Source organism: Drosophila sechellia, chromosome 3L (genome assembly GCF_004382195.2).
Source record: "Drosophila sechellia strain sech25 chromosome 3L, ASM438219v1, whole genome shotgun sequence".
Taxonomy (NCBI): Eukaryota; Metazoa; Arthropoda; class Insecta; order Diptera; family Drosophilidae; genus Drosophila; species Drosophila sechellia.
In genome coordinates this window covers 10,802,398-10,815,435 of record NC_045951.1, presented here as the reverse complement: position 1 = coordinate 10,815,435, position 13,038 = coordinate 10,802,398, and the positions used below count along the sequence as shown (strand labels likewise).

General features: G+C 44.9%; 8 protein-coding genes across 9 annotated transcripts; 4 read left to right on the top strand and 4 right to left on the bottom strand.

Annotated features, from left to right (window-relative positions):
* The first annotated feature begins 91 nt into the window (after positions 1-91).
* LOC6605219 (probable prefoldin subunit 2) lies at positions 92-1,017 on the top strand. Its single transcript, XM_002030021.2, has 2 exons — positions 92-365; positions 470-1,017. The coding sequence occupies exons 1-2, from the start codon at positions 235-237 to the stop codon at positions 768-770; spliced, it is 432 nt and encodes a 143-aa protein (XP_002030057.1). The 5' UTR covers positions 92-234; the 3' UTR covers positions 771-1,017.
* Positions 1,018-1,131: 114 nt separating this feature from the next.
* LOC6605217 (molybdenum cofactor biosynthesis protein 1) lies at positions 1,132-3,806 on the bottom strand. Of its 2 annotated transcripts, none has more exons than XM_032718138.1 (4): positions 3,414-3,806; positions 3,270-3,348; positions 2,009-2,860; positions 1,132-1,857 (listed from the first exon to the last, which is right to left on the bottom strand). In XM_032718138.1, the coding sequence occupies exons 1-4, from the start codon at positions 3,582-3,584 to the stop codon at positions 1,262-1,264; spliced, it is 1,698 nt and encodes a 565-aa protein (XP_032574029.1). In that variant the 5' UTR covers positions 3,585-3,806; the 3' UTR covers positions 1,132-1,261. The 2 variants fall into 2 exon arrangements, with proteins under 2 accessions (XP_032574029.1, XP_002030055.1); XM_002030019.2 differs by having other exon boundaries at positions 1,797-1,949.
* A 444-nt stretch (positions 3,807-4,250) lies between these two features.
* On the top strand, positions 4,251-5,445 carry LOC6605216. The gene is made up of 3 exons (XM_002030018.2): positions 4,251-4,800; positions 4,919-5,127; positions 5,190-5,445. Exons 1-3 carry the CDS (start codon positions 4,604-4,606, stop codon positions 5,363-5,365), a joined length of 582 nt encoding a protein of 193 aa, XP_002030054.1. The 5' UTR covers positions 4,251-4,603; the 3' UTR covers positions 5,366-5,445.
* Positions 5,428-9,182, bottom strand: LOC6605215 (protein suppressor of underreplication). The gene is made up of 4 exons (XM_002030017.2): positions 8,834-9,182; positions 8,408-8,607; positions 8,165-8,343; positions 5,428-8,078 (listed from the first exon to the last, which is right to left on the bottom strand). The coding sequence occupies exons 1-4, from the start codon at positions 9,159-9,161 to the stop codon at positions 5,912-5,914; spliced, it is 2,874 nt and encodes a 957-aa protein (XP_002030053.1). The 5' UTR covers positions 9,162-9,182; the 3' UTR covers positions 5,428-5,911.
* LOC6605214 lies at positions 9,159-9,570 on the bottom strand. Its single transcript, XM_002030016.2, has one exon. It carries the CDS (start codon positions 9,386-9,388, stop codon positions 9,182-9,184), a length of 207 nt encoding a protein of 68 aa, XP_002030052.1. The 5' UTR covers positions 9,389-9,570; the 3' UTR covers positions 9,159-9,181.
* A 323-nt stretch (positions 9,571-9,893) lies between these two features.
* LOC6605213 lies at positions 9,894-11,811 on the top strand. The gene is made up of 5 exons (XM_002030015.2): positions 9,894-10,033; positions 10,093-11,092; positions 11,149-11,363; positions 11,426-11,634; positions 11,714-11,811. The coding sequence occupies exons 1-5, from the start codon at positions 9,894-9,896 to the stop codon at positions 11,761-11,763; spliced, it is 1,614 nt and encodes a 537-aa protein (XP_002030051.1). The 3' UTR covers positions 11,764-11,811.
* A 102-nt stretch (positions 11,812-11,913) lies between these two features.
* On the top strand, positions 11,914-12,408 carry LOC6605212 (immediate early response 3-interacting protein 1). The gene is made up of 3 exons (XM_002030014.2): positions 11,914-12,081; positions 12,148-12,246; positions 12,309-12,408. Exons 1-3 carry the CDS (start codon positions 11,994-11,996, stop codon positions 12,362-12,364), a joined length of 243 nt encoding a protein of 80 aa, XP_002030050.1. The 5' UTR covers positions 11,914-11,993; the 3' UTR covers positions 12,365-12,408.
* On the bottom strand, positions 12,320-12,997 carry LOC6605211 (biogenesis of lysosome-related organelles complex 1 subunit 2). The gene has a single exon (XM_002030013.2). The coding sequence runs from the start codon at positions 12,896-12,898 to the stop codon at positions 12,419-12,421; it is 480 nt and encodes a 159-aa protein (XP_002030049.1). The 5' UTR covers positions 12,899-12,997; the 3' UTR covers positions 12,320-12,418.
* Between the last annotated feature and the right edge of the window lie 41 nt (positions 12,998-13,038).

Sequence of the window (13,038 nt, the reverse complement as noted above, 5' to 3'; positions counted from 1 at the left end):
TTCATTGTCTTTATTGTATTGTATGTGCTATATTTACTTTTACAGTTACGCCATTTTTCCACAATACATTTACGGTCTTACTGTCATTACGCGCTTGGGATTTTTTAGGACGTTTATCGCATAGTCCTCGTGTTCGGTCTCGTATTTTGGAGGAAAATCGCAGATTATCGCAAATTTATAGCGATTATCCCGGCCTAGATTTCGAAGGGGTCCTTTTGGGTAGCGAGCATTGCAATGAGCACCGAATCGGCGAAGCCGGCACTCAGCCAGGAGGCCATTGTGGCCCAGTTCCAACAGCTGCGCAATGAGCAGCGCAATTTGGTCAACAGTTTAAATACGCTCGAAATGGATTTGAGGGAACACAAGTGAGTCACCAGGGGCCCAAAGATGGATGACCCGTCTGTTTGTGGTTCTGGGCAAGTGGGAGAATCCCTGCAGACACAATGCTATAGCCCCTTATCATCCCTAGAACTGTGATAGAAACTCTGGAGGCGGCGGATCCCGATCGGAAATGCTTTCGTCAAATTGGCGGTGTGCTGTGCGAAAGGACCGTGAAGGAGGTGCTGCCACAGCTGGTGGAGAACAAGGATTTCATCGCCAAGACCATAAACATGGTCACCAATGACCTGAGCAAAAAGGGCAGTGAGCTGAACAAGTTCAAGGAGGAGCACAACATCAAGATTCGCGGCGAACACCTGGTCGCCGAAGGAGCCAAGGGCGACGATGCGGAGGACAAGGCGGAGAACCGTAATGTCCTGGTGTTCAACTAGGAGCGATTTATTACCTCACCACACCGTATTTATTTTGTCTATGTTGAGAGGGAACTCTGCCAGGATTTGCGAGCGATAATCCGCGTTTATTGAACACTTCTAATGTTGTATGTACTTCTAGCTGTAAGGCGCAGTTCGCGACACGCCTCCAATCGCACCTTCACACCAACACTATCCATCAATTCCCTCATTTAAAATTAACCCACTCTGGCCACGAATTAAAGAGACCTTAAACTTCAGATTGAAATTAGTCATGTGTCTTGTGATTCATTCAAGATCTGGCAATTGACTGGAAACAAAAACTATATAAACTATATGACTACCCTTTTTCAAATTAGTTTCCTATAAGTAAGTGATTTCATTTACATTTTTACACTTATGTATTCTTGCTTCATAAGTCTTTTAATTTAATATTTGTGGCTAAATCAAGTAAGCAGTAGTTTATTTTCCATTCCCCGTAGCGTGGTTAATCCGGTCAGTCGAGGAACACCTCATTCGACCTCTGTAACTATTCCATTTTTGGACTCCTCCCTCTGGAAGTCCCTTTTTCCGCCGGATTTGCTTAGCAGGCGGACATTTGTGATGCAGATATCGTGAGAAACAGCCTTGCACATGTCGTACACAGTTAACGCGGCCACTGAAACTGCGGTTAGTGCCTCCATCTCGACTCCAGTTTGGCCGGAGCAGCGAACGGATGCTTCCAGCCGCACAGATTGTTCGGTTTTGAGAAGAGTGGCCTGCACTTTAACGGAGGACAAGCTGATGTTGTGACACAGAGGTATCAGTTCGGCAGTTCGCTTAGCGCCCATTATGCCAGCAATCTGGGCTACGGTCAGAACATCTCCCTTGGCCACTTGATTGTCAGAAATAAGTTGGGTGAGTTTCTCACCCACCTGGACAGTGGCCTCTGCACGAGCTAATCTTGTGGTCGACGGTTTTGCGCCCACATCCACCATTTGGGCCTTGCCCTGGCCATCGACATGGGTGAGTCGGCTGTAATTTCGGGCCTGGAGCTGCAGCCTTGAAGAATGATATGCGTGGTGATACGAATAAGAATGAAGATGATGATGGAGTCTTGGCGCAGCATCTGCAACGGGAGAGGGGAGAGAGTGTGGTGTGTCTACTAGCCGCCAATGAGTATCATGGGCCGGTTCTCCATCTGCGACAGGTTGAGCATGCCTGCGAAGGAGTACCAAGGTCTGAAGACTTTCTACTTTTGATTCGGGTTCGCAACTCACCTGCATGCTGTTTCTTCTTACGCTGGACTGCTGCTCCAATGAGATCCACCAACTGTTCCTCGCTAACACTCTCATCTCGCATGGCATCTCTCAACGAGAACTCTTTGTTGCCAAACAAGCACACCTTTATGTTGCCATCCGCAGTGAGTCGCAATCTATTGCAGGTTCCACAAAAGTGTTCCGTCATGGAGGTGATGAAGCCGACCTGACCCTTGAATCCCGGAACAGCATAGGCTTTAGAGGTGTCATTGGGTCCATTGGGAAGGGCCTTGAAGTCTGGCCAACTTTGTCGAATGATTTGCAGGGTATCTTTGTACGAAATGAGCCTCTCTGTATGCCACTTGTTTCCGGAGAAAGGCATGTACTCTATGAACCGCACATCTACCGGACGATCCCTGGTGAACTCAACGAAATCGCAGATTTCATCCTCGTTGAAATCCCGCATAAGGACGCAGTTCACCTTGGGACGATAGCCCAATTGGACTGCTAAATCAATGCCGGCTATCACTCGCTCCCATCCTTTTCGCCTTGTGATCTTCTCAAAGCGATCCCTTTTCAGCGTGTCCAGACTGATGTTCAGGTTATCCAGACCAGCTCTCTGGAGCGGCAACAGCAGGCGGGTCAGCACCAGGCCATTGGTGGTAATTCCGACTTGCTCCAGTTCGGGTAGAGCTTTCATTTGTGCCACAATCTCCACGATATCCCTGCGCACAGTGGGCTCTCCGCCGGTCAAGCGGATCTTTCGTACACCCTGCTCCACGAAAATTCGAGCTAGACGAAGGATTTCCTCGGTGGTCAGGAGTTTGTTTTTGGGCTGTAGCGGAACGCCGTCAGCGGGCATGCAGTAGTCGCCTGAAAATATGACATCATTATAGTTATAATCGAATTTTCAAATTGGAATTTAATATAAGTAGAGTAGCATGGAAGTTTCTCGAATTCAAGTTAAGAACATTAAGTTATCTAAGTTAAGTTTGCTATCAGTAATCGAAATCAGAAACGTAGTTAATGTCGCCAAAATTAGCTGATTACAATACAATCCCCAAATGAAATTAGAACATATGCTCTAATTTGGCAACAAATTGGTGATATGAGTGGACTCCATAACTATTATGTTGACCGCAGTTGTGGGTGTGTAAGACACGAATTTCGCCACATTATTCAATCAAGGCTGGGATCCACTTCACAACGAGTATTATCAAATAGGTAAAACAATAACAGGGCAAACTGATAAGGGTCGAAAACATAGGTTGGCTGTACTTACATCGCAGGTTGCAGCGTTCCGTTAGAGAAATTCTCAAATAGGTATGATGTCGGCCAAAGGAATCCGTGAGTGGCGAATTCTGATTGAATTTCCGATTAGCGAAATCGATATGGAAACTTTGTGCCCACCAAATGGAGTACTCACCTTTCTCTGCACCTGTTTCTCCGGCTCCAATGGCTGAACACTTGCCGTGGCCAGATTGAGGTAACCGGTTGTGGCCTTCAGCCGGATTGCTCCTCTCGAAATTGAAGCCACCTCGCCCGCGGGATTCTCCTGACCCAGCAATCGAATCGCGTGTCTGGCCAGTAGCCGCATGTTTTTTTTTTTTTTGTATTTTGATTGATGTTCTCTCAGCTAAAACGAATACAATTGGCTTACGTAAGCCGGCAATTTGCGGGGGGTGGCACGAGTTGTTGAGGGATCTGCCACACTGTGATAAGCAATTACTAATGCTGACGGTGGTCCTATGGGTATGCTATACACGTGTCGATTTCGCGCTCTCCGTTTGCAACTGCAGCCGTCGAGCGTTGTTTATAAACTGAATCGAGAGTGGCGATCATATGGACGAGCTGCCAGCGCAGCTTTCGCCATTCGCCAAAGCTTTTGTTCTAGTGCCAGTGTTAGGCAGCATTTGAAATTTTTTGCCGGTTAATTGGTGTGTGGGGGAGGGGGGCACCAGGGACTGCGCTCCAGAGCTTTGACCTGCAAAAAACAGCTGAAATGGAGGTTCTGTGACAGCAGTTAACTTATAAATAAATGAAGTTTCATTTCATTTATTATAGTAAAGTATACAATTAATTATAAATAATAATATAATATAATAATAATTATAATAATACAGAAGTAATGCCTTGCCAAGAGTTTAGGTATTGATCTAAATCAAGTGTTATAAAAATTCAAGCATCTAAATTTTGAATTCAAATATTTTCGGTTCAATGGAACATTCTTAGTTTGCTTTTTAATTTTTTTTTTTAAATTTTACCCAAACTTAAACATAAGAAATGTTCAAATACGAGATATCAAGACCATATAAACCATATAATGTTTTAGTTTAAGGCTATACTCGTATGGCGTAAATCCAGTTCGTTTTAATCATAATAAACTATTAATCCATCGAAAGTCTTAACCCTATAGTGTATACCCCTCTTACCAACAAAACTCCCCACGAAAGAAGTAGTATATACATATATACCCTTTTCCAGCCGCCACTGTACTTAAGATCCCTTTTTGTTTATCAGAATCTTTGTGGTGAATTCTGTGGCACATGTTGTTCATTTGAAATTCGAATAGTCCACCATATACACACAATAATCGCCAGTCGACGTCTGAAATCCATGATGCACACACCCCGCCTGTCGAATATTAAGCGGGCATCGGTGCTCCTCGTCGCCGCCCTGCTGCTCTATGTCTTCGTCTTCTCCAGTGGCTATCAGAAGTACCAGATCGAGGGCATTATCAAGCGGAGTCAACCGGAAAAGGTCTGGGAGTATGTGGCGGATTTTAACAAGATGCGGCTGCTCAATCCCACCATGTAAGGAAAACTCTTTCTTCAAACTTGCGATCCATACAAACGGAGTTACTAGAGCAGCTACAAGTTCTGCATTCTTTAGTTTATACGATAATCAAGTATTTCCCCCCATCACACACAGTTTAAACTTCAAGATCCTCGCTGATCATGGCCACGCCCACGACTGGCGCTACACGGTGCAATACACAGAGAGACTATCCCATTGGCCATACTGGCTGAATACGGCCACGGCAAAGTACGTGGTCACCAAGTCAATGCCCGGAGTATCGCCCGTGGCCTATGCCATCAAGTCCACGCATCAGACCTGCTTCTTTGCCGGATTCTACTGCCGTAAGATTAGGCGGAAGTGAATATGGTTGCCCTCGCTAATCGTAAATAAATCTCTATTGCAGTACAATCAATAAGTGAGTTCACGTTCAGGAACTCGAATGGTGATACCCTGGCCCAGGAGAACATACAGTATCAGTGTCCACCACTCTTGGGCGGCATGTGCAGGCGGGAACTGGAGTTCCAGCGCCAGGCGGTGATGCACAACTTAACGATAATATTCGGAAAACAGAGAGGATAGCATAGAAGGACCTAATTGACTTACCTAACAAATATCTTAATTGCTAATAAAACACACAACACTTCATTTTTAAATGTTAATCATTCGTTTATTTAATGATGATACAAAATTACATGGTACTTGCTTCCAAAAACGATATCTTTCGTTGCTTTAAAATTGTTGAATACACTCTGAATGCGTATTGAAATAATTTAACAAAAAAAACACGCCTAACTATTGGCATCAATGAGAAACTAGATAAACTTCTGAACTAATAATTTACCAATTATAACTACTTACAAGATACGCATACGCTATTATGCAGTGTCTTTTTAATTTTATGGTAAAGTACAATTCAAAATGGGCACACGACGTAGAATTCTAACTAAATTGGCTAGTTAATGGCTCAGACTGTTTTTACAACCTACTAAATAGTCATTCGTCCATTTTTTGGATGCTGTTAACTTTTGCTTGGCTTTTGATTTCGTACTATACGTTATATATTCATGTTCCAATGATTGGATTTGATTTGAATTGGATTTTGTCATTTTAGTTGATTGCTGATCATCACTTGAACAGTTCCAGTCGCTTTCTTTTGGTCGGTCCTGATGCTCCACCACTTCTCGCCGATCGCGTTTGACACGCAGCTGCACTTGTGGATGAATTGACCGGCGTACTTGGTGCACTGACCGATTCTACGGAGCTGGTCTGTGAGATTACTCCGCCGAAGACCGAGCCAAACCAGCGTGTGAGCTTCGTGGCCTGCGTGGATTTAGCAGCCTGTCTCGGAGATTTGGGTGACTTGCGCAGCGATGCGACAATGGAGTTGCGATTACCATTGGAGGGCTGCGTTCGCTCCTGGGTAATTCCGGAACCTATCAAGTAATTGGTGATTTTATTGGCCTGCGACGACCTGACGGACGGCTGATCCGGTTGCACGGGCGAGACCTCGCCAGAGGAATTCAACCGCATGCGACTGCCAAATTGGCCATTGTTCGTTATCTCGAAAAAGTCATCTTCCAGCAGGGTTCTTCTCCTCTGCGTTATGGTGGGCGTTGCATCATCCTTCTGGGTCAGTGGCAAGGTTGGCAAGACTTTGGGACTAGTTTTCGTCGACTGCTGTTGTCGTGGCTCGAACATTTGCTCTAGTATATCCAAACACGAGCGATCTCGTTTCTTTTTTGGCACTGATATATTTACATTCGCGTGTTGCTGCTGAAACTGCTTCACCTCAGAGCCAAAGATCTTAAAGCCTTCGAAGGGCGACGAAGGTCGCGGTTGCGCCAGCGGAATCTGGGAGTGATCCGAGGATATGCTAAACAGATCTGGAGATTTGTTGGCACTCCTCTTGGCCGGTGGTAGACCCAATCCCCCGCCAAAACTTGAATTGACAGACGTCACTGGTTTGCGTTTTCTTTTCAAAGCCTTGGTGCGACGACTCTGCGATGGATCCTGCGGCGAACTCTCATCGTGGGAGCTGTTGATCACCACTGTCTCAACTTGCTCTTTGTGAAGCGGAATTGCCACCACCTCAGAGTCGTTGAGCAAGTTGTGAGTAGACGGCAGCGTTAGAAGCACTGGAGTTTGTTGAGGTGTAAAGGGCACACGGAAAGCAGGCGACTCAATGGCGTCCAAATTGTCTGGTATTCGCTGAGCACATTGCATGTACTCCCAGGACAAGGAGCTGCCACTGAGAACTTGAGGAGTAGATGGCAAGGAGTTTGAATCCGGCTTAGTCGTTGTCTTCCCCAAATCTTCAGTCATAGTTTTGCATTTTCTCGGACGTCCAGGCTTTCGTTTCGGAGTTTCTTGAGCAGGTTCGTTCACCGTCTTCTCTTTGTTTTCCTGCTCGGCTTTAGACATAGGCTCCTGCTTCACTATTCGTTTGCTACTCCTGAGCTTTTGGGTACATCCAATCTTGACTCTCCTTGGAGCGCTACGCTTGACATCATCCAATGCGCGGTGTTTCAAGTACTTGCTGTTTAGTTTTGTTTCAGCGGATCGTGTTAGGCGCTGCATTCCCCTTGTGGCTGGACGACCCACATCCACTGGGCTCACCGTGCGCTTTTTCAGATTTTTTCTTCTAGCTGAGGGCTCTGTTTTCGGTGTTACGATCGCAGTAGTGGTTCTAGACGGTGGTGGGGTGCTTAGATTATCTAGGGAACACCTCAAAATTCGAACATTGAGTCTCCTTGTCTTGGGTGTTAGATGAACGGTGGCCGCACGAGTTCTCTTTTTTGGCGGCATATTATCCATCGCTTTATCATCCTCTTCGGAATCGGTGAGATCAGCTTTTTTGCGCGGCGACATTTTCTTGCTATATTGTTTCTTTGATTTCGTCCTTGGCGATTCATTTAATGACGGCGTTCGATTTGGCGGAGTATTTGGAGGTGTTACAATCTCACAATCATCGCTGGATACAACTAATACCGGGTTTTGATCTGCACCAGGTTCTACTGTTAGGGGTTCATCGTCAGATTCGGAGGACTCGAATATCAGCGGTGACATTGCCACATCATCTACACTGTCCGATTCTTCAAATAGACCAGTTTTATTTTGCTGAGCCGGATTGTGTTCTATGGAAGCGATTGTAGAGCAAACCTCTGAGCCGCTTATTGTGCTCTGGCTGTTTTTTGAGGCCAACCAGAGATTCAGATTGTGTTTGTATTGCTCCGGTGCGACAAGAGGCAGCGACTTGTCGAATTGATGGCGGAAACGACGCAGACGAAAGTCCCTACAAATTATATAAGTTAATTTAATATGCAACTGACTATTCCGGTCTTATGCAACAGTGAAACTGATCGTTGCTGGGTCACCTACTTGATGTACTCGCTGAGGAATCCCCGCTGCTTGTAGTATTCCTCGAGATCTATACGCTTGCTGAATACTTCCTTCGGATCTGGCAGGTGGAATTTGCGATCGAAGCTCGCAAAGCTTTTGTACTGATGCTCCAATCGGCCGCCCAAACGTAGAACATTGTAGAGCAACCTTACGTCAGACTGCAGAGAGAGAAACCACATAAGCTAAAATTATATAAACTGAATTATGAATGCAATGCCTCACCGTAATGTCAACACTGGAGATAAGAACGTTTACCCGTCCCTCGAATTGCTTCAGCAGCATGGAAGTGCAAAAGTTGTTGTTCAGCGAGTGCCCCCGATTATCCACCATAATGTAGTCGAACTTGAGGCGACTGAGATCTCCAATGCTCCGTAGTTGGCTCCATTTCGCCAGGTAAACGCTGTGCGGGGAGTCGGTGGTATCTGTAAAGGCAGAAAGTGAAGGGGTTAGTGAAGTAATCTTATTGAATAGGTTGAATAGGTTTTAAATGGAACTGCCTTATTTCGTAATAATGTGAAATTACGATAAGACGAATTAAGAATTAATCTTAAATGTGATTCATTTACAAATAATGCATACAAAATTTATTTTAAGTAACATTCTTTAGAACTTATCACAAAGCAAATCAACTTAAATATTAGGCTTTACCTTTCACCCCCTGAATGATGTACACCTGGAGGTCAGTGAGAGTGTCCAAATGAAATCGCCAACCGGTGAGCAGTTGCTCATCGTTCTGGAGCACGACAAGTGTTTTTTTGGCGGGTGGCAGGGCACTTAGAAGTGCCGCCACCGTGGCGACTTTTCCTAGGCCACTCTCATCATTCAGGATGCAGAATTCATGCTTGGACAGACGATCGTATACGAAACGGACAGCATCCAGTTGGAAGCTCTTGAGGTACTGCGTCACGTGGCCTGTGACTAGTGCCTCCTCCGAGAGCCGCAACTCCGGCGTTTGCTCGGATACAAAGTGATACATGATCCTTCAGAGATTTCAAATCAATGGTGTGCGTGATGCAGGGCCAGATAGATGGCCACCAGGATGTAGAATAGTTGCAGGTACGAGAAGATCACGAACATCGAGAATGAACCAATTATCATCTTTCGCGCCGCAGACGGCCCATCGAATTCGATATTCTCCGGATGCAGTATGTCCACCACGTTGTAGTTGTTGTTGATGATGACAGGATGATGGATCTCGTACATGGGTTGAAACTGGGTAAACTTCAGTGTTTTCGGAGGATAATTATCGTCCCTTTTGGTAAATTGGATCAAGCGCTGTTGGTCATGGCGTGGGCGCGGGAAAAAGCTTAACAATCGAACAAGAAGAAAATATTATTTTTGGCTCCAATTTTATTTCACCATTCACACAGAACCGGCTGCGTCTTGTTGGCGCGATCAGCTGTTGGACGTCGATAGTGTTGGCAAACGAAGCAATGGCTAGAAATAGCCAAAAGAGAGGCTTCTTTGGATAAATAGAAAAATATTATAGAAACTTACTGAGCTAACAAGGATTAGTAAAATACATCAGGTTGGAAACCCTTGACGAGTAAAATGTTTCTTAATTAAATTATTTGTCCGCCAACTCAAGGCTTGTGCAAGGGATTCATTTGTATAGCTACATTTAGCTCATCACTGTTGCAACTGTTGGGATTTTGTTTGCGGTTTGTTCCGCACGGAATTTGTATAAATTTATTCAGACTAAATTGCCATGGTTGTTGCAAAGAAGGAAAAGTCTGAGGCAAAAAAGAAAAGCCCTGGAAAGGGAAAACCGGAGAAAGCCAAAGTTGTTCCTGTCACACCGCCTCCAAATGTAAAACAACGAACTGTGGTCACTCCTTGGCGAGACACGTGCGTAGACCAAAAGTAGAAACAAACCAAAATTGTTGCTAAAAACATTAAATTTTTAGGCTGGAGTTTAATACAACGTACAAATGGTTGTTTGGCAAGTCCAACACACCAGCCACATGGCGTCAAGCACTCAGTAAAATCCGCATTTGGTGTCTGCGAAGAGGAAATCTCTGCCCGGCAGCGGTTTTGGCCACATCGGTGCTCGTTCAGGCGCAATTGGAGGACAAGGAGGGCAGCGCCAAGATACAGGACACCTATGCCAGTGCCTTTACACGATTCTACAACTTTATGTCCTCCATTATCCAGGGACACAACATGACCAGCATGTACGAAACGGCTAAGGAACTGGGCCTCCAGTCGTTCATCGTTGATCTGCGCCACTTGTGCGCCCATGGACAGGAGCTGCCGCCTGTGGAGGTGCTGAGAAACACCTCGCTTCATTGTCTGGAGTGGCTGCGCAACTACTACTGGTTGCCACACATGGAAACCATGTCCAATTTGGATGCTGGCAAGCTGCACCGCAAGGACAAGCTTAAGTTTGAAAAGGCTGTGACAGATCTACTGGAGATCTACGATCTGACCCTTGAGTGCCATATCAAGGGAGCTGAGAAACTAAAGGCCATCAGCAAGTTAAAATCCAGTGTTGAATTCAATAAGATTCGAGTCTACTCCTCCAGAAAGAAGGCGAAAACATCGAAAGAAATTCTGAGTGCTGTGTTAGGTGATCTAAGTGCGCTGGTCAAAAAGGAATCCTCATCGATGAAGGATCTGCTGGACATATATACGAAATGCCTGCTTAAAATGGAATACTTCCTTGGCGTTGGCCTGCAAATCGACGACGACGAGGATGCCATCATTGCAGCCACACAGGGACTCTTCCGTCTATTGGCCGTGCAGGGATATACCGAAAAGGTTTTTTTGGCCCTAGTTCAACTGGCTGAAAACCAAAACGAGTCGGACCAAAGGCGATTGGGAGCCAGCTACTGGGCAAAGAAAATGTTGGAAACTTTTGGGATGCTGTTCCGCATGAAGCGCATGTACAAAGCCGAACTGGATTTGGTTGGTATAAATAATTATAAATAAACGATGACCACTAAATATTCTTTATTTTCCAGAACGATAAACTGAAACCAGCGGTCTTTGCCACCCTAAACACGGATCAAATTTCAAAGACAATGCGCAGTCTGTTAGTACACTCAAATGCGGATCTCTCGGTTACCCTTATTTTTGGCGATAATCCCAAAAAGTCCAGGTCTTTGGTTTTTGATCGCGATTTTATTAAGCAGCGTGTCGCTGCATTTAGCAATTTCTCAGCGCCCATTCTAAAAGGGTAGGCATACATTTGTTTTGGATATTTATTGTTTTGGAATAATAAGATAAACATTTTCTTAGATTAATACCGCTCGCAGATCCTCCATACACCAAGACGCAAGCTGAGGATTTAACCAAACTCTGCGATGCACCGCTGGAAGAATTTTATGGGGAGGAAGCCATGGAAGAAGAGGAGAGCAACAATCAAGACTATTTGGAACAATTTTTGGGACAAGCAGCTCAAGGCAAGGAGCATACATCAGAATGGGGAGTTTGGAAATTAGACAAACGTAAGTTTTAATTTGACGTAACAGTTATGAGTTTTGAAAATTAATTAATTGTCGCTCTTACTGTAATTGCTATTTCCAGATACCGATTGGCCCAAGTGTGCATTGGGTGTGCTGCCTTGGGTTCAATAAATTCGCAGATTAATATTAAATAAAGTAAATAATTAAATCAGTACTAGATCCAGATTTGAATTTTTATTTGGCGCGCATATTTTTTTCATATAACCATTTACCATTCACACCGAGCATCAACAATCAGCTGTTTCTGCGTTCGTAGTGAATGGCAGTCGGCATCACTGACGTCAACAATTATTGGTGATTTTGGTTTATTTTGATGTAAATAGTAATAACTCGGCGCAAATATGTTTACTTTGTGGACACTGATTGAATCCTCACTCTTGTGCCTGAATGCGGTGTGCATTCTGCACGAGGAGCGCTTTCTGGCCAAGTGTAAGTTCCCATATAAATTTTTTGCTTCCAATGCCACGATGTTCAATTTTTTGGCACACTTTTCAGTTGGCTGGGGACGACAGGCGGGCCAGCAGGACTTTGGAGCACCTACGGCCAAGGATCAGGTGCTAAACCTCATTCGTTCCATACGCACAGTGGCCAAGAGTGAGTACCATATTACTTAGTTTCTATAAACATGATTGGTTCACCATTTCCCATTCTTTCAGTTCCCTTGATATTCCTTAACATAATTGCGATTATATTTAAACTATTACTTGGTTGACATAGAATCTAATATAATAAATGTGTACCATAAAGCCCTTTTAATGGAGAAGTCTTATTGTGCCACATGACCGCCTCCGGATTTCCTTTGCAGCACGCACTTGACGCGATTTTCTAGGGCTATGCTGTATGCGTCCAGTTTATAGGCCGCTGCCTCCAACTTGTCGACGGTGTCGGAAATCTCATCGATTTGCTGCATCATCGGAGCTAATTGCTGAAACTTGAGACTCAATTCACTGGTCGAAGTATTCAGATTCTCGGCAATCTGCCGCATATCCTTGTACTTGGCAATCGTAGCCTTGTTCATCTCCTCCAGCAGCTTGTAATCCTCCAGCGGAGCGTTCAGTTCGTGGGTGATGTACTCCTCCGTTTTGTTGAACATTTTCGTGGCCAAACGACTGAGATTGGGGTCGTGTCGCGTCAGTGCCTCGAAACTGGAGGCGCTGGACAACGTAGGTCCGTGTTGTGGGGAGTCCGGAAGAAGGTTGGAATCTTGAGCCACAGCGGCAGCAGCGCTAGTTGTGGGTTTATCCATAGTCTTTCCAATGAAGTTACAATACGATTTTCCGAGTTTTCCAAAAACAAAGTAATGTTTGCAATCAGCTGATGCTTGCGTTTCGATGGGAATGGAAATAGCAAGTGGATTGCTTGACATTCGCATCGAAACGCGTATAA

What these genes read in the sequence shown, in the direction of transcription:
- LOC6605214 (XM_002030016.2), bottom strand. Translation starts at nt 9,388, where the DNA reads ATGTACGAGATCCATCATCCTGTCATCATCAACAACAACTACAACGTG.
- LOC6605216 (XM_002030018.2), top strand. Translation starts at nt 4,604, where the DNA reads ATGATGCACACACCCCGCCTGTCGAATATTAAGCGGGCATCGGTGCTC. An exon ending in CGGCTGCTCAATCCCACCAT is followed by an intron (nt 4,801 to 4,918) that starts GTAAGGAAAACT and finishes CATCACACACAG; the next exon opens with TTTAAACTTCAAGATCCTCG. An exon ending in CTTTGCCGGATTCTACTGCC is followed by an intron (nt 5,128 to 5,189) that starts GTAAGATTAGGC and finishes TCTCTATTGCAG; the next exon opens with TACAATCAATAAGTGAGTTC.
- LOC6605217 (XM_032718138.1), bottom strand. Translation starts at nt 3,584, where the DNA reads ATGCGGCTACTGGCCAGACACGCGATTCGATTGCTGGGTCAGGAGAAT. An exon ending in AGAAACAGGTGCAGAGAAAG is followed by an intron (nt 3,349 to 3,413) that starts GTGAGTACTCCA and finishes AAATTCAATCAG; the next exon opens with AATTCGCCACTCACGGATTC. An exon ending in TAAGAAGAAACAGCATGCAG is followed by an intron (nt 1,858 to 2,008) that starts GTGAGTTGCGAA and finishes CTCCCGTTGCAG; the next exon opens with ATGCTGCGCCAAGACTCCAT.
- LOC6605212 (XM_002030014.2), top strand. Translation starts at nt 11,994, where the DNA reads ATGTTTACTTTGTGGACACTGATTGAATCCTCACTCTTGTGCCTGAAT. An exon ending in GGAGCGCTTTCTGGCCAAGT is followed by an intron (nt 12,082 to 12,147) that starts GTAAGTTCCCAT and finishes CACACTTTTCAG; the next exon opens with TTGGCTGGGGACGACAGGCG. An exon ending in CATACGCACAGTGGCCAAGA is followed by an intron (nt 12,247 to 12,308) that starts GTGAGTACCATA and finishes CCATTCTTTCAG; the next exon opens with TTCCCTTGATATTCCTTAAC.
- LOC6605211 (XM_002030013.2), bottom strand. Translation starts at nt 12,898, where the DNA reads ATGGATAAACCCACAACTAGCGCTGCTGCCGCTGTGGCTCAAGATTCC.
- LOC6605215 (XM_002030017.2), bottom strand. Translation starts at nt 9,161, where the DNA reads ATGTATCACTTTGTATCCGAGCAAACGCCGGAGTTGCGGCTCTCGGAG. An exon ending in TCTCCAGTGTTGACATTACG is followed by an intron (nt 8,344 to 8,407) that starts GTGAGGCATTGC and finishes CTCTCTCTGCAG; the next exon opens with TCTGACGTAAGGTTGCTCTA. An exon ending in TTCCTCAGCGAGTACATCAA is followed by an intron (nt 8,079 to 8,164) that starts GTAGGTGACCCA and finishes TATAATTTGTAG; the next exon opens with GGACTTTCGTCTGCGTCGTT.
- LOC6605213 (XM_002030015.2), top strand. Translation starts at nt 9,894, where the DNA reads ATGGTTGTTGCAAAGAAGGAAAAGTCTGAGGCAAAAAAGAAAAGCCCT. An exon ending in GTCACTCCTTGGCGAGACAC is followed by an intron (nt 10,034 to 10,092) that starts GTGCGTAGACCA and finishes TTAAATTTTTAG; the next exon opens with GCTGGAGTTTAATACAACGT. An exon ending in AGTTTGGAAATTAGACAAAC is followed by an intron (nt 11,635 to 11,713) that starts GTAAGTTTTAAT and finishes TGCTATTTCCAG; the next exon opens with ATACCGATTGGCCCAAGTGT.
- LOC6605219 (XM_002030021.2), top strand. Translation starts at nt 235, where the DNA reads ATGAGCACCGAATCGGCGAAGCCGGCACTCAGCCAGGAGGCCATTGTG. An exon ending in ATGGATTTGAGGGAACACAA is followed by an intron (nt 366 to 469) that starts GTGAGTCACCAG and finishes TATCATCCCTAG; the next exon opens with AACTGTGATAGAAACTCTGG.